The sequence below is a fragment of the Chionomys nivalis genome, chromosome 17 (assembly GCF_950005125.1).
Source record: "Chionomys nivalis chromosome 17, mChiNiv1.1, whole genome shotgun sequence".
In the NCBI taxonomy this organism is placed as follows: Eukaryota; Metazoa; Chordata; class Mammalia; order Rodentia; family Cricetidae; genus Chionomys; species Chionomys nivalis.
The window spans coordinates 58,763,101-58,786,807 of NC_080102.1; the positions used below are offsets into that span (position 1 = coordinate 58,763,101).

Below are 23,707 nucleotides of genomic sequence, written 5' to 3' on the forward strand. Positions count from 1 at the left end.
AAAATAAACATGTCACTGGACCTTAGAGCGTGAGATTCCTACTCACGTTCGGAGATTTAAACGGGTATTCAGAAGTGGATAAAACAGAAAAAGAACCATCTCAGCTCTAGGGTCCTCTGGAGGGAACTTGGGGCTTCTATGCTCATCTGTCCTGTGTCTTGAGAGCAGATCCTGTCTGTCAAGGTCCCGAGGAGGAGGGACAGAGTTAAGTCCTAGGGCCTGGCCATGCCATGTCCCTCTGAAGCCAGGATGAGGTCTCCTTGCCTGGCTTTGAGTCTCAGGCTTAGTCAACTGTAACTCCTAAAATCTGCCCTATCAACTGTGATGTCACTAACCATGACCTTTCCCATTGGCTGAACTGTCACAGGGAGGAGTGTGGCAGTCGAGGATGATGTACATTCCTGAGAGGGGTGACCACAGCTCTGTCATCAGATGCCCAGACACCTGTGAGGTGATGCTCCTCAATCCTTATTTATTGATCTGTATTTGACCTGGCAGGACTAGGCCTGCTCCATCTAAGTGCCCTCTGGCTTAGGCCACCGGTGGTTGGGCAGAGGTGCTGGGGAAGAAACGCTGCCGCTAGCTGGGGAACCTCCTGTTTCTGTAGGCACGGGGAGCATGGTTCCACATTACGACAAGCCTCCTGGTAGCAAGAAAGGGTGGGGGACTTTTTGAGTCTACGCCCCCATTGTTTTGAAATTATAGTTTGGTACCTGGATGGAAATTTCTCTAGTGACTAGTGACCAAACCACCCCAAAAGAGGAGATGAAATTAGGTTCTCAAGCAAGACATGGTGGCATATACCTGTAATTATGACTCTTTGGAAGACCAAGGCAGAAGATTTAATTAAGAGTTCAAGGGCATCCTTGGCTATATGAGTTTGAGGCCAGCTCGGGCTACATAAGATCCTGTCTCCAATACACATAAAACAAAGCAACCAAATAACAAAAAATCAATGCCTAGCAGCTTTATCCATAGACAAATCTTAATACTTTATTCACCCCTTGACCAAGTCAGCCAGCACGTAGGTGGCTGGAGTGAGTTCTCTAAAATCCTGATAGTACACCCAGTGCGAATCATGCAGAAACAGGAAGGGAAGCAATAAGTTAAAAGCCATATAAGTTATGAAAAATAATATATACTTTCTGTAGTTCATGTCCCCACTGAGGGTTTGCTCCCTTGGAAACTGATAGCATCTCGAGAGAAAGCAGCAGTGAGCATCCTCTTTGGGGACTCCAGGTTGAGTATATCACTGGGTTCCTTGGCCTGGGAGAACTAGTGGCCCATCAGCACCCACTGCAGGCTTGGAAGGCCAGGGGCCTTGAACACCTGTCTTGGAGAATGAGATGAAAGAATGGGAGAGAGCCAGGAAAGGAGGTGAGGCAGGAGCCAGGACATGGGTGTGAGGGGAAGAAAGGGAGGAGAGAAGGAGGCTGGCATTGCTGTGCCTTGCAAGCTCCAGAGCTGAGAGCCAAGGGTAGCTTGCTGGCCAAGTCCAGACATCCTTGTGGGTGCAGAATGGCCCCCTTGGGTTGAATCCTTTGAAGACCCTTATTGGGGTTTCCTGAGCCAACTCATGGCTAAGAACCTTCAAGATCTGTCTAGGCTTAGCCTTCCTCATGGCCAGCCAGAGACGGGGAGTAGGCTTGGAAGAAGGGAGGGACGGGATGGCGGTGGGAGGAACTAGGAAGAGTTGGGCTGCTGAGTGGAATATCCTTGATCATTGACCCTGGGGCTAGAACAGAGGTCCTAGGAAGTGAGATTTTGGGGAATGGATATTTCTAGCAGGGTGGGCTCAGAGGCTCTAGGGCCTGCTGTACCAAAGGCACAACTCTTAGAGAGACCTGGGCTGGAGGCAGAGCCTAGACTGCAGGATGGTGGCACAGGCCGGAATGGCAGGGAGGTGAAGGCAAAGCTGGTGTCATGTTGTTGTCTCTGGCTTCTGCTCCTGGCTGTTGGTCGTGGCCAGAATGGCTTTGGAGCCTAGTTTGGCTGACATCTTAGTCTCTAGAAGGTTCCTGGGCCTCTCTGAGATGTTGGCTTCTGGCTAACACACCAGGCCTTTCTTTCCCTTGTCCCCCAATACTGTCATGTGTCTGGGGATCCTAAGGGCAGGAAAGCCAGGCTCCTCAGCCCCTGGTCTCTAGGGACTCCACATATGGGACACAATCCAGTATGTCCTTCAGCCCAGGCTGTGGACTGGCTAGTGGGTGCTCTGAGGCTGTGGTGAGGCAAGGCTGAGGCAGAAGATCAGGGCAAGCGATGGGCAAAAGTCAAGCACCTTGTCAGAGCTATGTGGGAAGAGGCGTTTCAGAGGATCAAGGCGGTGACTGACCCCAAGTTCCCCCTTACCAGCCGGGACAAAGACAATTGTGGCCAGGAGGTTGGAAGTGGTGAGCGAGACCCTGATGTGGAAGGAGCGGACAATGCTCCCTCACCTGCACGGACCGTCCAGAGAATCCAGAGAAGCAAAGCCTCAGCTGGAACCCCCCTCTCTCAGTTCAGCATCTCCCCTCCCAACCTGGAGGTCCCAGGCCACTTTCTCGAGTTTAGCTTGAGTCCCTCTGGCTGCAGTGGAAGTGACTGGAGGCCTGGGGTCGCCGTCTTACTCGGAGGCCTCTGACTCCTGGGAGAGGTACTTCTCTGAGATTTCAGTGACTTTGATCACAGGGCCACTGCGGTTCTTCTTCTTCCGCGAGGCTGTCTTGGAGAGGCCAGACTTGGAGGCAGCTACAGGGACACAAAGGGTAGGGGAGAGAAAGGGGCTGGAGGATTGAAAGCTACATCCATGAGGCCTTTGGGGCCATGGTCCCCCACACCCCATGTGTCCCTGTCTTGGGTTTCTGGGGACTTACTGGTCCTGCATCGGGACTGCACAGCGCTGACCACAGTGGCGGAAGGCAGGTCCATCCTGAAGGAGGAGACATGGTACAGTGGGAAGGGAGCCTGGGATTTTAGCTCCATTAGGATTGGGGACTGAGGTCTGTCCAGTGCAGGGTGATTCCTGGCTGTCATTCCCAGGCCTGTGGTTGTCCTGTCGTGTGACCCTGGCTAGCCAGCTCTTCTTGCCTCTAGGGCCCTCTCTTCTCTCTGGAGTTCCTGGGGCTTAGGGAACTGAGGATCATAGCTGTCCTGCTTTTGGCTTCCCAGGGTGAAAGGGGAGTAGAGGCCTGGTGTTTGAGACCCAAACCTGTACTTCAGATAAGCCAGGGTGCCTGTACTCCTATAGCCCCAGGGTCTGTCCTCGGGGGCTGCAGCCCCTTTGCTGGGCACACATAGTGAACACGACTGAGCACTTAAAAAAAACCATAATATCCACCTTAAACCTTAAAAAAAATTGTGTGTGTGTGTGTGCCATTACATGTGTGTGGAAGTCTGAGGACAGCTTGTGGGACTTGGTTCTTGCCTTCCACCATGTGACTTCCAGGTCGGGAGGCACTGAGCCCTCTCACTGGTCCCACCCATAGTTTCCCCACCATGCTTATCGTTAGTCCACTTTCCAGCTGGGCAAGCAGGCCCTGCAGAGCTCGGTCCCAGATCTGGTCAGTGACTGGCTCAGTCTCACCCTCGCCCCACCCCTCACCGGTTTTCTTCCCCTTCCACCAGCTTGTGGTAGGTGGCAATCTCGATGTCCAGGGCCAGCTTGGTGTTCATCAGTTCCTGGTACTCGCGCAGCTGCCTGGCCATGTCTTGTTTGGCCTTCTGCAGGGCGGCTTCCAGCTGGGCCAGCTTGTCCTTGGCATCCTGGAAGGCCAGCTCGCCTTGCTCCTCGGCCACCTTGATGTCCTCCTCCAGTTTCAGGCACTGCAGCCAGGAGGTCAAAGGTAAGAAGAAAGTGGTTGGGAAAGGCCGTGGGCCAGGCCTGAGGTTGCTGCTGTCTGAGTGTGTGTGTAGCGAAGCAACACAATTGCTAGTGTGGTAATGGGTTGTAGTGTCCTGAGAAGGAGCTCCCTTAGACTTGAAGAGGAGGGAAGTCCCACAAGCCACCAAAGGAGTTTCTGCTGGAAGCCCTTGCTGTGTGGTTGACTGGGCTTGGGCAGGGGTGAGGATCTGGTTGTGCCTGGCAGGGGCTTACTGCTGTCCCAGAAGCTCTGGGCGGAGCTCACATGATCCTCACAGCCATGTTCCTCTCAATTCGGTGGGTTATGAAACTGAGGCCAGACTAGACTGGCTCAGGGCCACTTGGCCGGGTCTTGTGTGTATTCAGTGTGACAGAGTGTGAGTGTCTCCCAGCCCCTAAGTCCCCATAGGCCCCGTATGCTTTCTCACATGGCTCTTGATGGAGAGGATCTGAGACCGAAGTTTCTGGATGCGCACGTTGAGGTCTGCGATCTCGCAGCGGCTGCTTTGAAGGCTACTCCCGAACTCTGCTGAGCGGGCCGCTCGCTCCTCCAGCTGCAGGGGTGCGGAGGAGGGATGGTAAGTGTGGTCTGAGCATCCCTCCCAGCCTCATCTCTACTCCATTCCTACTTCCCTCTCCAGCTCCACGTGGTCCCCTGGTGGCTCCCTTCTGGCTGCCCTGGGTAAGCGATGCCCTCACCTGGCGGTATGATGGCTCTCACATCTTCCTGTGGACCGAATGATGCAATCCTCCCTACTCCTCCTCGGAGAATCCCAGAGCCACAAGACCACAGTCACCCCCTTTCTAGTCCTCCTGCCCTCTCTACATGGTCAGTTCCTAACCTGGCTCCGTGAATAGGCTTCCGCCTCCTCCAGGCTTCGAGCAGCAATGGCATCATACTGGGCCTTCACCTCCTCCACGATGCCGCTCAGGTCAATGTGGCAGCGACTGTCCAGGTCCACGGTCACCAACACATCCTTCACTTGGGCTGTAAGGTCTTTCAGCTCCTGGTCAGCACAGAAGTGGGAGACTCAGGGCTGGTGTGTGTGTGTGTGTGTGTGTGTAACTCAAGGTCTCTCAGCTACCCACAGTCCCTCTGTCTCCTCAGGAGGTGGAGATTATGCTCCCTGCTGCGACTTCTCAGGAAGTTAGGAGGGATTTACTGCAGCCCTCTCTGACTTTCATACTCAGTCTGGGACCCTCTTGTTGGCTGATGGGAAAGCCCATGGCCCTGGCTGGAGTTGAGGTGGAGATGTGGGACAGGCTGCTCCACTGTATTGTGCTCTCTCCATTGGGCCCCCACATCAGCTGAAACATCTACACTTACTGAATAGATGCTGGATCAGAGAGAATGAGAATGATGCTAGCCAGTGTGGAGCTAGAAGCCGGTGAATCCTTGGGAACACGGGTTCAGAATGTTTCGGACGCAGATGCAACTCTGCTATCTTAGCCGAGTCATTTGTCTCGGCCCATAGTCAAGCTCTCTGAAGCTCTCCGTCGCACTCCAGGCCTGAGAGCGCAGCATGTCCCTATGGTCTATCCTTCCCTGGTCATGGGGGTGCTGGAGGCAACCCCAGGGGAGCAGGGCTCTACCTGGGCTGGGCTCTGTGTTACCCTTGAAGCCCTGAGCAGCTAAGCGGTCTAACTGTCTAACCATGCCGACTTTCCCGTGGGAAGGCTTAGGGCTAAATAGGAGACAAGTGGGAACAGGGGTCCCCTGGGGGCTGCAAAGTGTTGCCACATGCCTGGGCTGCTTGATCTAGAGGTGCTAAACAACAGCCCAGGCTTTGTGGGGCCTGGGGCGGGAGGAGGAGCAGACTGCGAGACAACGGAGGTGAGTCAGATGGCCACAGAGGGGCAGGTAGGGAGCCAGGCAGAGGTGCCTGTGGCTCACTCTGGGTGTAGGGCTGGGGCCACTGCCTCTTCTGGCCTTCACAGACCCTGTCTCTTGTTTCAGCCATTACTCTCCTGCCGTGTTTCCAGCTGCTCTTAGAACTCCAGAGTCAGGATCCTGACGGATGAGCGAATGGAAGCCGGTGTGCGTCACTAGAAGTCTTGGGTTGTCCATTTTTTTTCCCTTACAATTTTTCTTATTGAAAAATGCAGAGTCCCCCAGGGTCTGAATTTTATCTCATGCCAACTGATGTGCAATATGCTCTTCAGTTTGTCCCTGGCTTCCTGTTAGCTGGCATTTGGATCTAGAGGCCTGCTTAGGTCCTGGTTCTCCTGATTCACTATGGTCACTCACCTTGGCCTTGGTATATCATTTTTGGGACACCTTCCCCCATTCCTCTTTATGTTTAGAGGTTGTGGTGGAGTCCCTGGCAGGCCTGGAACTTCTTCCTGGTGGCTTGTATTCTAATGTAAAGATTCAGACCCAAGGTGGCCAGATGAACTGAGTGGACAGTGGTGGGCACCTTTCCCCTTTGCTTGTCTGCAGCCTTGCTCACTAGCGCCTCCTAGAAAAAGAAGCTCGGGTGCCGCAAGCATTCTGGAGGCCCCCTTGAGCTGGCAGGATCAAGCTCAGGGACCGTAGCTGTGCCTATCTTTGACTGATCTTCAGATGAACCTAATGTAAGTCTCTTGGCAAAGGCAGGCTAAAGCCTTGACTAGAATGAGGCCAGTGGTCACCGCAGACCCGTTGTCACACCCACAGTGCCCTCTGTAAATGGGCACCTGCTAGGACAGGTTTTAGAGATGTGTGCCGTGGAGGTCACTGAGTAAGGATCATGGGTTTAGCCCCACAGACTTGGCATCTGGCCCAGGAAAGTCCAGAGCATGGCCAGGAGATGCCATAAAGGAAGGTCTTCCCTGTTGGGGCCAAGGTATATCCAACACAGATGCACCACCTCAGACCCTTGCTAGAAAGAAGCAGGCAAGGCTGGAGTGAGATAAACAGAAGCAGGAAGTGGTGTTTGGAACAGCTGCATGCCTGTCCAGACATGCTGGCCTCTCCGGGAGCAAGGGTATAACAATGCTCACTTGTGTGGTGAGGTGCCACCTTGGGGTGGGTCCCTGACACCCCAAGTTGACAAGAATTGCGTCATAGTACAGTTTAGAGTTTCCCTAGGGAGCTGGAGTTGGAGGAGGCTGCCGTGTACACATTTACCTCACAGTCTTCCCCACGGGGGCGGTGAGTAGACAGCGGCTCTCCTGGGGTAGTCTAGTGTTGCTTGGTAAAATTGCTCTAGAAGGCACTGTGTTCTGAATGCCGGCAACTCGGAATCATTAGATAACCCTGATCAAGTTTTAAGACCCATCTGAGTCTCGGTCTGTAAAGTGGGTGCCAGGGCAGAACTTCGAACAGTTAATGCTTTTAAATGTTTACTCTATGGCAGGCATTATTCTAAGTGCTTTAAGATCTATTAAGACATAATTTCTGGGCTGGGGAGGCGGCTAAATGAGTGAAGCACTTGCCAGGCAAGCCTGGGGACCCATGTTTGAATCTCCAGAGCGCGTGTAAAGCTGGGCACCTTAGTCCTGCTTCTAAGGGGTGGAGATGGGAGACAGAGGCAAAAATGTCGCTGAGCGACGGAAGGCCAGTGGGACCATCATACTCAGCTCTGAACAACAAAGTAGAGAGCCTGTCTCAACAAAATGAAAGGTGAGGCCTTCCCAGAGGTTATCATCTGACCTCCATAGTCAAACACCCGCGTGTGTGTGCATGCATCTTCATGAGCACTCTTCCCTAGTCTCCCTGGAACCGGGCTTCGGGAGTGACAGGCAGCATTCAGACTGGATGCACGCAGGTCCCATACATACTGCAGATCTAGCCAGGGGAACCATCCAGCCAAGGGGAAAGGGCCTTGTTGGCATCTAGCTATGCGATCCCTGATGCTGGAGAGAGGAGAGGGCTCCCTTTTTACTGGGACATCAATAGGATATAGATCTATAACTCAACTGATCCAGCCCTCGGGGGGCTACCCACAATCCACTGTTATTTCCTGTAATGAGAAGGAGCTGTGGTCTGTAGCTCCCTTTTCTCAGGCCTGTTCTGTCCAGGAAAGGAGACACTCATTATCAGTGGCCTTGAAGCGCATGGGACGTGACTCATCTATCTGAGATGAGCTACTATAAGTGTAGAATGTGCTTTAGACTCTAAACCTTTGTCTATTTTGTTTCTTTTTGTTTTTGAGACGGGTCTTGGGCAGCTCTCTCAGGCCTGGAGCACACTGTGTAGAGGAGGGCTTTGAACCTTTGATCCTTCTGCCTCTCTCTTGTGAGTGCTGGGATTAGAGGTATGCCCTGATGTTGAACATTTAATAAGAGAAAAAAAGTAAAATAGTAAAAGCAAAATCCACTAATATTTATATTGACTACAAAGCAGAATACTCATATTTTGGATGTATAGGGTTAAGGGAAATACGTTATTAAAATAATTTGGTCTTCCTTTTTGAGGAGGACAATGCTAGAGGTCAAGTCTAGGGTCTTCTGATGCAGGGGAAACACCCTATCAAAAAGCTATAGTCCAGCCCAGTTTATTGTTTGAAAACATGGCTTCTAGAAAACACCCATGTGACTTGGATTTTATCTCTCTCAGGCAGTGTTGGCTTAGGGGCTCATTGGCATCTTTTTTGGCCAAGGGTCAATGTTGTCTTCTCAGGGTACAGAGGTACATGGAGTGGATAATAAAGCCCACACCCCAATGCCCAGCTGACGGGGCACCTTGCTGCTCACTAAGGTTGCAGCAACCATGTACAGCTGCCCTCTGTGGTCACCTGTTTCTCGGAGGATTCAGCCAAACACAGAAGGGGTAAACTTGTCCCTCTGTGGAGCAGGTACAGGCTGTTTCCCTGGCCATTGGTCCCTAAAACAATCTGGTGGGGAACTGCTATTGACATCACATTGGGTGATGTAAATTACATCACCAGATTTACAGCACAGGGAGCAGGTGCCCAGGTCACATGTAAACAATGTATGTGCCACTTCAGGCGAGAGACTTGAGCATCAGATGGTTTGCACATCTGTGGGAGTCTTGCGATTGATGGCCAAGGATGCTGTGGTGGTTTGAATGAGAATGGCCCTCACAGGCTTATATATTTGAATGCGTAGCCATGAGGGAGTGGCACTCTCTGAGAAAGATCAGGGATGTGGCCTTGTTGGAGGAAGTGTGTCGCTGGAGCTGGGCTTTGAGGTTTTAAAAGCCCAGGCCAGGCCCAGTTCTCTTACTTTGCCTGGAGATCAGGATGTAAAACTCTCAGCTACTTTTCTAGACCGTGTGTGTTGCTGTGCCACCGTGGTCTCCACCATCACAATAATGAACTAACTTCTGAAACTGTAAGCACACCCCTAGCTAAATGCTTTCTTTTGTGAGTTTCCTTGGTTGTGGTGTCTTCACAGCAATAGGACAGTGACTAAGGCAAGGGAACTCCACAGCGCCAACTGTGCCCACCTCTCTCAGAATCCAGGGTCCTGCACATGCATGCGAAGTCTGCTGGCTGTCACCAGCTCTCACTGTCCTCCAGCTCCCAGCCTGCTCCATTTGCTTTCCTGCTATGGAGCTTCATATAGCCTTCCTATTGGGTTAGACTGTCCCTCTCTGGACTCAGCTTGCTGGTGCTCCTCAGATCCCTATCCAGGCTCTCCTCCGCCCTTTAGCTTTGTGACCCCACCGATTTCTTTGTCTCTCTGAGCCTCTCACCCTCTCGAGTGGCCTTGTTCAGATGTACTGGCTGAGTTGTGCTCTCCTCAGAGGAGAGGCTTGTCCCATTCAGGAGGTGACACAAATCCAGCACTTAGAAGTTACCTAATGAGCACTTGGACAGGTTAGTTCACATCACATCCATGCCAGGCCGCTACTGTTGTTATCCCCAGCTTACAGACATGGAAAAGGAGGCACAGAGAGACAGCACAGCTTGTCCAGCAAGGCCCAAGAGCTGCAGCTCCCTCTGAATGGAATCCACAGGCCTGGCTAGTGGGAAAGATCCAAAAGTCTCTGGGTGGATCCCTGGCAATGCTTGGGTCTGTTGGTGATGGCTAGCCTTCTTCTGTCTGGGTCTCAGCTGCAGGGCCTCCAATCATGGTTAGAACTCTGACTTTGCCAGGCATTGGTGAGCATAGGGGAGCACAGATTCTTACGCTTTTGCCCCTGATGCATGCGTGGCCCACACCAAGCCAAAGGGAGCCTGGGCAGAGCATGCGATATGTAAGCATGGAGCCTTGGAACCTACAGGTTATGGCCTGGTTACGGAGGAATGTGCTAGGCAGGGTGCTTTTCTGGGCTGCTGGTATGGTCAGCTGGGAGTTTGCCTTCTTTCTGCTCTTGAGGGCGGAGCTTCTCTCTGCTATGCTCCATCCCATAACCACAAATGTCTGTCTGTTTCATAGGGGTCCTGGGATACTGAGCCTGCTGGAAGAGGGGCCCAGTCTCCCATACCAGGCTGGGAAGCTGTGCTCAGAGGTCTGTGGGGGGGCCCATGGCAGAACTCTGCTTGGAATGTGGCAGTGACTGACTCTGTACCCACCTTGGCTTCATTGTATGGTTGGCACTAGCTGTTGGCAGCACACAGTATTTGGAGTCCATCAACTCCAGCATGGCTCTCTCTAGTCCTTGCTAGACTATAGACACTTGTGAAAGATTACCCCTGTATCCCTCATTCCTGAGACAGATGATGAGACAGAGAGGATGGTAGGATGCCCAGGAGGTACAGTATTCTCAAAGGCCCAGGCCCTTGCTGGGCCACTGTTCCCCAGGCTTAGCTGAGGACCTAAGAGATAGATGGGGATATGTTCTGGAAGCTCCTCTGTCTGTATGTGCCATATCATTTGAAATTGTACCGAAGCCCATCCCAAGTCTTCCCCATCTCAGCCAAGAGTGGGAGAGGGTGAAACCCACACTCATGAGAGCTAGAAGTAGTGCTGTGGATTGGACTACAAGGTCTAAAGGGGGCTCAGTCCAAGTAGGATGTGTATTCAAGGCCCAAAGTACTGATCCTTGCCAGTGCATTCAGCTCGTTTGCCAGCAGTCTCTACACGTTAAAATTGACTTGACAAATAGATTGACCTTGGGAATCCTGCCCCTGGGTCATGAAATCTGTGGCAAAGAGAAACACAAGGATCATTGACACCCAGAGAGAAAGTTCAGTGATGCCATTGGCTGGAAATAGTGACTGTTAAGCGTTCCATGGCCTCCCTTTGCGTCCCATGCCCCTGAAGCAGCGAGCACTTGGCTCCAGACAGGCCTCATTCTCTCACCTGCTCGTAGACAGCTCTCATCAGCTCTACGAAGCTCTGCAGGCCTTTCAGCTTGGTTTCCAGTTCAGTTCGCCGGAGACACTCAGCATCCAGGTCCTGAAGTAGGAAGTGGAGGTGAGAGATGGAAACTGAAAAACTGGCTCAGGGCAGGAGCTGATGGGACAGTTGTTACCCAGAGCAGATCTGCCTCTGAGCTGGGCTTGACTTTTCTGTCTATTGGTCCTGCAGCCCATGTGCCTGAGGGTGGTGATATTTCGTTTGTGCTATAACAAATAAAGCTTGCCTGAAGATCAGAGTGTGGAGCGAGCCACTAGTGAGCCATAGAGGCCAGCACTAGGGAGACAGAGGCAGATGGATCTCTTTGAGTTCAAGGTCGCCCTGGGCTACACGAGATTGAATCAGTCTAAAAGAGAAACAGAGCCAAGTGGTGGTGGCTCACACCTTTAGTCCCAGCACTAGGGAGATGGAGACAGGAAGTGATATGGCTGGGCAGAGAGATGAATGTAAGGTGGGGAGACAGGATTCAGGATCCAGTCTGAGGTTTCATAGAGACAGCATCAACTGAGGATTCTGAAAGACAGCATCGCCTTCCACAGGATCCGTGGAGACAGGATCTTGGCCCCTTCTGTCTGAGGATTCAGTAGAGGTAAAAAGTGTCTCTAGTGGTTGGCTCCTTTGCTTCGCTGATCTACCCGGTATCTGACTCTGGGTTTTTATTATTAAGATAATTAGAATTCCCACTACACCCGAGAGCTTTGCTTAGGCATCAGGGAAGTGGGACAATGCTGGAGACACAGGCAGAGGACCATGGCCATGATGGAAGGCCCTAGGCACTGGGGGTTACCTTCTTCAGCTGGACAAAGGTGAACTCCAGGTCTGTGCGCTTGGAGATCTCGTCCTCATACCTGTGGGGGAGATATTCCTCAGCAATGCTGTTCTGTGAGGGGCCCAGGTCTCTGACAGACTCTCCATGCTTATGACAATAAAGAAGGTGGCCATTCTAGATGTGGTGGTATACACCTCTAATTCTAGCACTCAGGAGGCAGAGACGGGCCTACAAGCTTGAGGCCAAGCTGGACTGCATGCTCTAGGCTACTCAGGGCTGCCTAGCAAGGCCCTGTCTTAACAAAACAAAACAAAATGAAACAAAACAAAATTAAACAGGAAACCTGGGCTTTTCCTTTGGTGTACATAATCTCAGGCCTCTACAAGACACACCCTCCCTCCCCTGTAGTTCCCAGCAGTGGCTGCCCACTTCCTGATTCTACCGCACAGCCCTCTGGGAAGCCTCTGGTGCACCCCTTTCACGGTGACTCCTTTCCCCACCAGACATCTTGTCTATGGTCTGTCCTCTCCCAACACCCACTCACTCCTCTCTTCTCCAAGTCTGCTTCCTTCCTGCAACTTGTGCTGCTCCTTGGTTTGACTAGAGAATGGGACACCATCATATTCTGTGCCTCCTAAAGGGGGCAGGAGAGAGGTCTCCAGTGTGCTTGGCAGCAGCCTCTCTTCCTTCCTATGTCTAAGGCTGTGCAGGCGCTAGTGGAGCCTGTCCTTTACAATGACAGGAACTCGTGGACTGTACAGCACGCTACAGAGTTTAGCTCTCTTCCCTGTTACCTTCCTCCTGCATCAAGCAAAAAGGACACTGTTGGGTGGGGGCAGGATCCTTTGGTCCTTCACTTTATCCTTTCCTTCTCTTTGAGACATTGGTCTTGGCCCAACAGGGTAGATGGCATCTGCCAGTTGGGTGTCCTACACCAGCCCTCAAGGACAGCGCCAGCGGATGGACATGGAAGTGGGTTAGCGTCTTCTCTCCTCTCTAGGAATGCCTGACTCAGGGCTCTAATTACAGGCACCTGCCTGCCCTGGTCCCTGACCAGTGTCACAGTGACCCTTTCAACTGACTGGACCTGCATGTCTCCTGGAGGGGAGTGGACCTCAGAATGAGTGTTCACAGGAATGGGCTGCCTTTTGCCTCATCTTGTCTTCTGGGAATCCGGAAGGGTCTTTGAGGGTGTAGATCAGGCTGGGACTGGACAGGGGACATGCATCAGGGAGGACGAGTGCTTCCTACTCAGATATGCATGCATGTGCGCGTGCGTGCGACAGGAACCATGGCCTCCCTTCCCCCGTGCTCCCTAACACCCTCTCCTGGGACCCTCAGAGCTTGCAGCAGGGGATCTCAGGGTCCTGTGTGACAGTGAAAGGTGTCTCTAAGTGAAAGAGGCCTCTAAGGAGCTGGCTGAGCAGGGAGTTCACATGCTAGCTCCCTTGCTGAGTAGTCACATGACTTGGTTACATCGCTTATGTGTTCTTTGGCTGTGACAATGGAAATCTCATGAGGACTGAAAATGTTTGCTGCAGGTCTCACACTCATGAGCACTTGGACCTCTGCCCTGGACTCCCACGTGAAGTCTCTGGAAGCCCCGTGGAGAGCGGGGCTGGCTCTCTGAGCATTGTTACCAGCCTTCAGGGTCGTGTTTGTTTCTTATTGAAATCTCAGCACTCCAGCGAAGTGCCTTGTCTTTGAGCTAAAGCCAGAGAACCCGTCATCCTGTTGGCATCTAAATGCAGGTAGCTAGCTGATCAACATCCACCTTTCCTCTGGGTAGCAGAATCTGCCAACTTTGGGGAGGCATCTGGTGGGATCCCTGGGTGCCAGGTTCCTGCTCAGCCCTTTCTGCCCTTCCCATCATCGTCTGGGCAGTCTCCTCGTCTGCCCCCTCCTTGGATGACCTTATCATCCTGTCACTGTCCAACTACTTCTTAACGACTTAAGGCTTCGGAGGAGCCGGTTCCCGGGTGAGTCCTGTGAAGCTGCTTACCCTCCTGAGTGAGGCCTTCATAGGGAAAAGGGGCTTTTACTTCTAGACCCACCAAGTAGAGACCTACTGGGGACCTGGGGGACATATATCAGGACTGTGAGGGCAGCCAAATGGTTGCCCAATAGGGAAGGGTACCAGGAGAGCTGGAGAGAGTCTGCCTAGGATTCCTGTCTAGGACCCAGAGGTGGCCTACAGGTGGGCTAATGCCTGAGCCCCAGTGAGAGGTCTGAGGCCTGGCACTGGCTTCTGGTCTGAGGCTGATATCCAGTCTCCCTGAAGCTCCTGTTATTCATTCTCAGCTTTTGGATGAGTCACAAGAGCCCCTTCCTCAAGTTGTGGACAGCCTGCCTCTGTCTGCCCCAGACTGCTGTCTGATGCTCAGCTAGATTCAGCCACTAGTCACACCCCCAACTACACACTTTGTTCACCAATCAACAACGGATGCCGCTCTGTGCTGGCTGGGCCTGAGTCTCTTGCTGTGTGAGTGTGGGCATGTTGCTGCCCCTCGCTGGGCCTCTGCTTTGTTCTTAGTAACTAGGACGTTTAGACTGGCCGGCCCTTGGGGATCTCTGGTATTCCAGGGCTTGGAAGTCTCCATCCCTGCCACAAGGCTCAGGTGATGCTTAGCCCCTGTCCCACCTCCAGTCTACCACTAGCCTGCCAGCTACGGGCTCCTGAAGCTAATCTCAGGCCCTTTTAAGGCTGACACAGCTGCCACCCCCCACCTGAACTTGTTTATTTCTGGGAGCAAGACTGAGCTCATCACCCCGCAGAGGCAAGGCACAGCCCCTCCCTGTCAGGGCTCCACCCCACATCACCAGCTTCGGCTTTTCTGAAACCCCTCTGTGAGACTAGTCTGTTCTTCCCCTCCCCAGAGAGAGGACAGCGGCCTGAAGCAGACAGGAAGCGGCGACAGCAACCAGAGAGCTGGAAAGGGACTCAGCTGCAGGTTCCCAGGGATGCCACGCTGCTTGCTCTGCCATGGACACTGAGGGTGGCGGTTTTGTTTAGTAGGTCTTGCCTTGTGCCTCCTCTGAGGCTCTCAGACCTATTAGGCACCAGTGAAATGGACTTCCGCTTCTGGTGAACAGGTGTTGGGCAGTTCCAACATCCGAGTGATCCGATGCCCACATGGGCTTCCTAGGACTTGGGAGGGCAGGGCTCTCTGGGAGAGGGAGCCTCCATGGTGCTCCCCAGCTTAGGAGCAGCTGTCCCACCTTCTGCACTGCCTGGCTACTCCTAGAATAGCTGGTCCTACTTCTGATTGGTAGGGTGTGGGCCACACTGCAGGAGCAGGAGCAGCCATGCTTGGTCCCCCATCCTCTGCCCCATCCTGGGTGAGGAGGGGACTCGGGGATGTGAGCTATCTGCTCAGTCTCAGTCTCCTCATCCTGAAGGAGGTAAAGACGGTCACCTCTCCTCTGAGCCTCCTGAGTGTTCGTTCCACCTTCCTAGGCTGGCCAGATCAGTTCAGCCAATGTTGGTCAACTTCAACCTCGTAGGGGACAGAGAAGTCACTGCCAGGTGCCAACCTGAACTCTGAACTTTTTCCTCATGGCAACCGAGGTTAGTGTCAATCACCATGTCCGCTCACTCAGGAGGAAACAGAGGTGTCAGTAGGCTATGCTTGCCTGAAGCACAAAACTAGGGCATTGGGCAGGGCTGACCATTTCCTGCTTCAGTGCCTAGGCCGTGCTTGTGACATTGGGTAGCACCTGCCATCTGTTCTTCTGTCCCAGTAGCTGTCAAAGCATCGTGTGGGCAGGGGCTGTATTTTCCTCATCTTTCTGGCTCTCCAGCTACCTTAATGCCTAGCAGTGTTCCCTATAGGGGTTAATACTGCTTTATGAAGGTCCTGCCCTGCCTGTCCCCTGTCCTGCCTGTCCCCTGTCCTGCCTGTCCCCTGTCCTGCCTGTCCCCTGTCCTGCCTGTCCCCTGCCCTGCCTGTCCCCTGCCCTGCCTGTCCCCTGCCCTGCCTGTCCCCTGTCCTGCCTGTCCCCTGCCCTGCCTGTCCCCTGCCCTGCCTGTCCCCTGCTTGTCCCCTGCCTGCACGCCAGTGCTTCTCTATCCTCTCCTGAGACCAAGATCAACATCCAGAGTGTGCTGCAGAGCATGGTCCTTCTGCTGTCCCAGGGCAGTGCACAGGAAGTGGTGTGTTTGTAGGCTCAGGGGGACTTCTAGAGCCAGGCCTGTGTTGGGCAAGCACCCAAGGGTTTAGCTGTAAGCCACTGCAGCTAAAGCTTGATGGATTCTGAGGGTCACTGCTGTAGGTTCAGTGCTGTACCTGCAGCATTTACAATGGCACGTGTGCTGCCGCAAAATTATGGCTAGCAAAGCCCCATGTTCCCTCCCAGCTTTCCTTTCTCCAGCTTGGGTGCATACCCCCCGACCCCCCCAGTCTGGCCTAGACCCACCCGCGGCTCCTAACCCTGGTTCCCTGAGTGAGGCCTACCTGATGCGAAACTCCTCCACTTTCTCTAGCACCTGAAGCAGGTTGGCCTCCAGCTGTCCCCGCTCCTGGCTCACTTTGCGCAGCTCCTCCTGCAGCCGGCTCTGGAATGTCTCATAGTGGTGGCTGAGGTCAAAGGTAGCTGAGTCCTGGCCCTGGAGGAAGCTCCAACGGGTCTCCAGCAGCTGGTTGCGTTGCTCCAGAGCTTGCACCTGCAAGAGCAGGAGGGCACCGAGTAGGTCATCAGGTGCCACACTGGGTTCCCTGGGCAGGCTAGGGGCCCCCAAAGCGGGGCTTCCCGTCTCAGGGCAGCTCATCTGCACACAGTCCCTGACACTCTCTCCACTCTGTGTGCTAAGACACCTCCAGCTCTTGGCTGTTGAGTGGAAGATGCTGAGATAAGATGGGTTGGAGGTGGGGCCAAGAAGCCTTCCTAGCCTGGGCTGGGCCTCAGTGAGGGAGGGGAGCCTGTCAGTTTGGGTCTGGGAGAGCCCAGAAATAGGGGCTTGGGTGGTACCAGGATCCTACCTGCCTCTTCTTCATGGTGAGCCTGGCCTCATCTGGCCTTGAAACCCAGCAAGATGGGCAAACCCAGCAAGGTGGGCTTACTTGGTACTTTAGTGTTAACCCTTTGGACAAGCCCGATTTGCAGATTCTCCGAGCCTCAGTTTCCCCAGCTAGAGCCGCCTGCCTGAAAGGGCTGTGTGTGTGTGTGTGGGGGGGGGTGCAAACCATGGAAATGAGCTTGAGAGAATGCTAACTGCCAGCGTGGATGAGGTGCCAGCTATGCACCAGACTGGTTCCAAGTGCTTCCTCTTCCAACTCCTTTGAGGCAACACCCTGTGGAATGGGTACTGCTGTCAGCCCAGTCTCCAGAGGGGGCCCCCAGCCCATGGAGCTGTAAGAACTGCCTGAGGTCACAAACTCAGCAGGCAGCAGAGCCAGGTCTGGCACCTGGATTCTCATCTGTTTGTTTGGTTTGGGACAGGCTGGCTTCGAGCTCATCCTGTAGCTGCAGTGACCTTGATTTCTGATTCCCCTGCCTCCACCTCTCCGGTGCCAACACCACAGCTCCTGATTTATGTGGATCTAGCCGGGCCTCTCTGCGTGCTAGGCAAACGCTGCCCACTGAGCTGTGTTCCCAGTTCTGCACGGACATCATCAACCACTGTAATATGACCCCGTGGCCTGGGGCACTATCACTGCAGGGCTCAGGGCCCTTCTGAAGGGAGCTGTTCTTCCAGGCAGGGTCAGGATGACCGTGAGGGTGGGGACAGGGAGGTCCCTGAGTCCTGTGGTTTTCCCCAAGCTCTGATCCCCCATCCTGCACCACTCCCATCTTGAACTCCTGCAGAGACACCCTCTGGACCGCAGTTAGGCCCCCAGAAGGCTGCTTCTGTTGTAGCTAAGTTCCCACTGGAGTGCATCCCAGCGGGATCAAGACTTCCTGGCTCTGTCCCACCTCTGTCCTCTGGGGTGGGGTGGGGGGTAGGATGGGGGTGGGGTGTGCCTTCTCCCATTGAATGCATGCTCCCAGTTCCCGAAGGATGTCCCACCCCCACCCCAGCTCCTCATGTACCCTCCCTGTCAGCCTGGGAGCCCTAGGTGGCCACGGAGATGAGGGCTGGCTGAGCTGTTCCTGGACGACAAGAAGCTGTTCTGGCCTTGAGGACACGGCCTGAGGACCACAGCCCGAAAGAGCTGCAGCAAACCTTTGGCTCCTTTGTTTCTGGTAGGGAGGGGAGCAGGAACATTGGGTAGAGGCCTGGACTGTTACACTGGTGAGCAGTCATTCCCCTGCCTCACGCCTATCCAGCTGGGAAGTTCTGTATGGTGCTGCCTTAAACCTGTGCCACAAGGAAACAGGTTCAGTGGGACTGGAGGTCAGGAGGGTTCTGCTTTGCTTTGTGTATGCGTGAGGGAGTGTGTGTGGGGGAGTATGAGCTCACCCCACCTTCCCTCGGTTTTGACTAGCAGGAGTCCATGTTTACACTGAGGGTGCGGTGAGAGGGAGAGACATGAGGCTCCTACCTCCACCCATGAGCAAAACAGAAATCCTTCATACCAGGAAGTTCTTCCCTTAGTCTAACCTCTGTGCTCCATGCTTCGGCTCTCGTCTGTGGGAAGACGCTGGAAATTGGGAAGCTGGTACAGTTGGAAGGCATTGTGCTCTTGGGGTACTATGGACAACCTCTGTCTCCCACTGGCCTTGGGGGAGTCTCTTCTGCCTGCTGGGCTCCTCCCTCTGGGAACAAAGGCCTAGAGAGGGTCAGCAATTCCTGCTCTCCGGAGAAGCTTGTGCGGTCTCTAGCCTGCACCCTTGCCCCATGGGGGCACAGTGGCAACTGGGTGGGGGTGAGGAGGCTCCCTCCCAGAGCAAGTTCCTGGTCTGTCTGCTTCCTCACTCTACTGCTAAGGAGATCGAGGCTGGGAGCTGCATGGAGCCGGGTTGGGCTGACAGAATTTACGGTAGATGTATTTCACAGAGACACCCTGGGGAGAGCCCAGCCACTGAGTCTGCAGGGAGACATTGCTGGGGATCCCTGATGCACTGGGAAGCCGGTCTGTGTCTGAGGCTGGCAGGGCAGGCATGTCCTGTCTCCAGGTGTCACCTCAGCTCTTGGTTTCCCAACATAGACAAAACTTGGGCAGTCCTTCCTCAGCACCTGTCGCCTAGGCTGTCTGCATGTTAGAGACCCCCCACCCCCACCCCCTGCAGCCCCATAGATGACACCGTGCCCCCTCCCCCATCCTTCCCTTGTGGCCTTTAATCCTCCTGCTTGCAGCAACACAGGAGATCCCGGAATCTGAGGCACAGAGGGGGTAAGCAACTTTTGTAAGAAAACACAGCCCATAAGTGAAAGAAACACCACGGCAGCATTAGGGTCCCTTCACAGCCTCTAGAGGGACCTTCCTTCCACACACTCTGGTTTCTCAGGGGGGCAGTGGGCCCTGAAGTGGGAGGTTCATGGGGTGCTCCTGAGTGGGGTGCTCCTCCCTCTTCCCTTCTCAAAGAGCCTCAGCCTTGCTCTGGGCCTGAAGTCCATCTTCTGTGCCTTCTCTGTTTGCACTCTCTCTGAAGTCTGGGCTGCACCCCTGCCCTGCTCTGCCCTGCAAGGGGGCTGCACCCCTGCTCTGTAAGCCCCACCATTCTCCAGGCCCGGGGTGTGTGTGGTTGGAGGGGGATAATTAGGTCTGGGAGCTCCCTGCACCAGGCTTATTCACTCCACTTCTTAGTAAGTGATCAGAAAGTTTGCACAGTCTACGAGATGTATTTGTTCTAGTGACTTCTCAGAAATCACCCTGCTTGACTGACGAGCTCACTACACTGTTGGGCACTGAGGCCCAGAGAGGTTCAGCAATTCTTCCAAGCTTATACAGCAAGCGTATACAGCAAGCATATACAGCAAACTTATACAACACGCTTATACAGGTGGGCCTGAGATTTAAACTCAGTGATAGAATTCCAAAAGGGCTAGAATCTACAGATCCCGCACCCTCATCTCAAGGCCAAATTTGAGAGTTGGGAGGCATTTTTGTGACCATTGCTAAAGAATTTCAAAGGCCTGAACCCAGGACCCCAACTGTGAGGGCCCCTTTCCTGGGTCCACACCCATGCCCCCACCCAAAGCCCACAGCAGTGGCACGGGGTGACATCAGCATTGGCATTTGTTCGAAGGAGAAAAGTCACCCATGGGAGCCAAATTACATAGCTCAGCGAAGCACTCCTTTTAAGGGATTAGCCAGGCTTGTCAAGGAGGCGTCTCTGTAGGGCCTACCTCCCAGGCCTTGGGTTCCCGCTGTGCAGTGGGGCTGTGGGAAGGGCTGCTTATCTCCTCTCCCAATCTGGGCACCTGAGGTGTCAGTGAGGAGACTCTGAAGTAGTCAGATGAGCCGGAGAGGAAGACACCATTCCTACCTCAGATTCAGAGCAAATCTAAACCCTATTGCTTGCTGGCTGTGTGACTGTGGGCAAGGCCTCTCTGGTCCTATTGCCTCACCTGTACAGCTGGGGATACAACAGCTGTAGTGGTAATGTTTTGCCGACCTCAGCCCACTTGCTAAGTTCCTATGAGGTTCAGGCATCTGGGCCACACATGACACTTTTTTCTCTCTTACCTCTCAGGACCCCCCAGGACCCCCCAGATGTGCAAGTGTATGCAGAGTCAGTAGCCAAGAGGCGGATGAGGACTAGATGGAGTCCGGAGGCTGGACCTCTGCTTCCTCTTCTGGGCAATGATCACAAAATGCCTTTCTTTTCAGTTGAGAGAGTTTGAGACAGATCTGTGAAGTGCCCTGTGGTACCCGGCGCGCTAGCACATGGTACAGTCACTACAGTGGAGCACAGGACCAAGCCCGGCTAGGAGGCTTGCTCATAAGAGGCTTCCTCGAGTCACTGAGTAGGTACGGGGTTGGGAGCTAGACAGGACTTCCTGAAGCCCTGGACTAGTTGCAGGGAGTCGAGGAGGTGTAGGGACCGAGTTGCTAGAGGCCTGGTCCTCCCACCTAGGTGAACGCAGAAGAGCCCAGCTGTTGAGTGCTGGCTGGACTCTGGCACAGTCTTCTGCATTCCTTTCTCCTGACAAGCCAAAGTCTCGTCTTTATGCACATGGCTTCCATGGCAGACCCTACACGCCCCTTTGGACCTGCTAATAACAACAGCTCTGTGGATGAATAGGGAGCACAAGCAGGGCAGCCTGGAGGGAGGTGCTTTGCGGCCAGAGGTTTGAGAGATGGGTTAGTAGGGCATGGTTAGCAGTATCCCCCAATTCACCTGCCTGGGAAGAGGCCAGCAGGCCACACCTCCCTGAGCTTCCCTGAGCAACATTCCCTTGACTACCACAGGGGTATACTGACTCTCCAAGCCGGCTGGCACCCCTCAGAGTCCATCCTGTGGTTTCCTCCAGACACCAGGATGTATCAGGATTTCCTATCCCATCTCTGCTGGGTAGGCCACACTGCATCCCCATTGGTTAGGAGCAGGGGAGGGGGCGGGGCTTGATGAGTGATGCTCTGGGAGCCACCAGCTAGGTCACCTGGAAAGCCAGGTAGCCCTTCTGTTTTGGTGCCCTATCCCACTCAGCTCACCTTGCCAATCAAGGAGGCAAATTTATCATTGAGGACCTTCATCTCTTCCTTCTCTTGGTTCTTCTGCTGCTGGACAGCCGGGTCCACCTTGAGGTTCAGAGGCACCAACAGGCTGGAGTTCACAGTCACCTTGGGGATGATGCCAGCTGGCCTACAGCTTGTGAGGCTTCGAGAGCTGAAGCCAGGCCCAGGGAGCCCACGACTGCCCCATCCTGAGGTCCCAGGCTGGGGGTTGCCCGCGGGTGTCACCTCACAGCCGCTGAGGCTGCTGAAGCCGACGACGCAGGAGCGGTAGGCCATGGTGGCCCCCCTGGGCCTGGGAGCCTGAGGCTCACCAGTGAGCGAGGGAACTCTGGAGTGGTGGCAGCTGCCTCCTGTCACAGCCAGGGCCGGCTGGGGACTGAGGCACAAACACCTGTTGCATGGTGTTCATTAGCTGCGGGTGGGCGTGGCTCTTCCAAGCTAGACCAACCTGTTAGTTAGATGATGTGGCTCCTGCCCCTCCCCCACACCACAGGTTTCTGCCTACCCTACAGGGGATCTGCTTGTTGAAGGGACTTGTCACAGCCCCCTACAAGAAGATCCTGACCGTGGAGGGGCCCGAAGCTGGACTGGCTGGGTGGGGCAGGGTGGTCAGTGCCAAGAAGGTAAAGTCTCACAGCAAGAAGCAGGGAAGAAAGACAGTCAGCCAGCCGCAGGTCGCCGCATACCTGAAGGCTGACGTATCTGGGCTCGCATACTTCTGGAAAAGATGAGGCAAGTGTAGCCCTGAGCTCTGAGGGTAAGATGACTGCCTTGGGCACTGTGCCAGGCTGACACTGGAAAACAGCCCCTTTATTATTCATTTTCCATCTGTCAGAGTGCCCCCTACTCACTTCTGCCTTCCTCCCTGTCTTCGCTCCATTATTGAGGACCAGCTGTGTACATCCCAAGGACTCAAGGGATACAGGACACACACGGTCAAGCCAAGAGCTCTTGGTTTTGGAACCGTGACGTTGAATGTAGAGTCAGCTTAACTCAAGGCTGACGGAACCTCATCGCTGCGACTTGACTTTACCCTCATCTGAGAAATGGGCTGAAAGTGTTAGTCACAAGTCTAGAAAAGAGGACCTTCTCCAAGTAGCTCCCTGGGTTCAGAGTCCCCTGAGGGTCTGAAATGGTTTTTAATTGGATGTGGTTCTGCCTCCAGGGCGTCAAGAACCTTCCCCTGCTATCTCCCTCCTCTTTCTCCCCCTCCCTCCTTGCTAACCACTCGCACATCCTCTGCCTGCTTTATGGAAAGTCTGGTGCAGAAACAAGACAGCAAGGGGTACGAGGACGCTCAAGGAGCTACAGAGCCTCTCAGCTCAGGGTTCTGTCAGGCCCAGTTCCTCCTGTCCGGGGATGCCCTCCTCTTAACCCTGTCCCCAGGACTGGCACAACCTTCTTGAACACAGAGAGGAGTGTGTATGTAAAAAGTGAGGGGACTCAGCCCCTGTGGTGACCTGAGGCAGACAGAGGTCTTCATAGGGCATACTTGCTGGGCCACCTCACCTACCCTGGTCCCCTGTCTCAGGTCCAGGCCTGGTTCTCACTCATGGTACTTCTGGTATGCTTAGACAGAGAGCTCCGCAGCAGGGCCGTGAGCCTATCATGACCCCATGACCCCGCGTTCCAGGACCTGCCGCACATGACTTGGTCCTCAGGATGGTGTTTGTCCCACTTCTGCTGCTACATGCAGTGTTCCGCACTCAGGAGCCTGGTGTGCCTGGAATGACCGACCTGGCCTCCCATCATCTTTCCCTGGCCTGGTATCTGAATGGCATGTGGTCAGATCTAGTGCATGTTTCCTGGTTGGCCCCTAGTGCTCTGAGGGGGCAGTCGGTGGCATCTGGGCTCAGTATGGCCTGAATGTGCTCACATTCTTCACTGCCGTTTCCTCTAAGGGACACTGAATCTGCCACCCTTAGTACAGAGGGTGGGGAGATGTGCCTGGTCTCAGGGTACTGCCTGTCCTTGGTGACTTCGGATGCCACAGGAAGGGTTGTGTCTCCTTTTTGTTGTCCTCAGTAAGGTTAGTTCCCTCTCAACGCAGCCCGTCACTTCTTTCTGACTTTGGCTGGCTCTTGTGAACCTCTAAGCCCAGACAGACCGCAGTCTGTTGTCCCCGGCTGGAAGTGAGAGGCTTGTCTCTGGGGGCTTTCCTTGGAGGGTGCTCTTGTCTCTTAGAAGGATGGAGGGCATGATGGCTACGGGGTGGAACACAGGGGCCACCTGTCGCCTTCTCTCAGCCCCGCACTCCCCTTGGGTACTCTGGAGAGGTGTCTT

The 23,707-nt window shown here is 54.2% G+C and overlaps 1 protein-coding gene across 1 annotated transcript; it reads right to left on the reverse strand.

Moving 5' to 3' along the window:
• Positions 1-757: 757 nt before the first annotated feature.
• On the reverse strand, positions 758-16,685 carry Krt80 (keratin 80). The gene is made up of 8 exons (XM_057792066.1): positions 16,316-16,685; positions 11,880-11,940; positions 11,036-11,131; positions 4,684-4,848; positions 4,270-4,395; positions 3,584-3,804; positions 2,856-2,911; positions 758-2,730 (listed from the first exon to the last, which is right to left on the reverse strand). The coding sequence occupies exons 1-8, from the start codon at positions 16,627-16,629 to the stop codon at positions 2,606-2,608; spliced, it is 1,164 nt and encodes a 387-aa protein (XP_057648049.1). The 5' UTR covers positions 16,630-16,685; the 3' UTR covers positions 758-2,605.
• Positions 16,686-23,707: the final 7,022 nt, after the last annotated feature.